Genomic DNA, 522 nt, shown 5'->3' with positions numbered 1-522 from the left:
GACAGTGGCAGGTGACCTGGCAACGCAAGGAGAGAGATTGCAAGCAATACTGAGCTGGCGTGATCCAAGGGCCACTGCTATCTTTCTAAATTTCTCATTGATCTGGGCCATCATTTTGTATGTTACACCATTTCAAGTAGTGGCGATATTACTAGGTATTTACATGTTACGGCATCCCAGGTTTAGAAGCAGGATGCCTTCTGTACCTTTCAATTTCTTCAAGAGGTTGCCTGCCAAGTCAGACATGCTTCTTTGAAAAAATAAATAAAAGTAGATGTTTTTGTTAATGGAACATATTATTATTATCCATGAATAAATCAAATACTGGTAAATTCAGTTAACTTTCGGGAAGAAATAAGGAATCTATTATGGTGAGGCTCCCAAAATCCTAACAATAAACTGACAAGAAAAGGAAAGAGAAAGGATGTGAAAAAGATGCATTTTCCCTGGTCCATGATCCAACCTACAGAGAATAAACCTTTTTCATGCACTTCCATCTTTCCAGACCACTTTCTTATGTTT

The 522-nt window shown here is 38.1% G+C and overlaps 1 protein-coding gene across 3 annotated transcripts in view; it reads left to right on the top strand.

Moving 5' to 3' along the window:
• The window catches only part of LOC113342137 (FT-interacting protein 1-like), a 785-nt gene extending 472 nt beyond the window's left edge, over positions 1–313 (top strand). Inside the window, exon 2 of one of the 3 annotated variants that reach the window (XM_026586779.1) lies at positions 12–313. In XM_026586779.1, the coding sequence (XP_026442564.1) occupies positions 12–256 (245 nt within the window). In that variant the 3' untranslated portion in view covers positions 257–313. The remainder of the gene's footprint in view (positions 1–11) is intronic. The other 2 variants (XM_026586778.1, XM_026586777.1) reach the window with 2 other exon arrangements.
• Positions 314–522: the final 209 nt, after the last annotated feature.

Source organism: Papaver somniferum, unplaced genomic scaffold, assembly GCF_003573695.1.
Source record: "Papaver somniferum cultivar HN1 unplaced genomic scaffold, ASM357369v1 unplaced-scaffold_34037, whole genome shotgun sequence".
Taxonomy (NCBI): domain Eukaryota; kingdom Viridiplantae; phylum Streptophyta; class Magnoliopsida; order Ranunculales; family Papaveraceae; genus Papaver; species Papaver somniferum.
The sequence above is the reverse complement of the archived record's forward strand: the minus strand, read 5'-3'. Positions and strand labels throughout refer to the sequence as shown.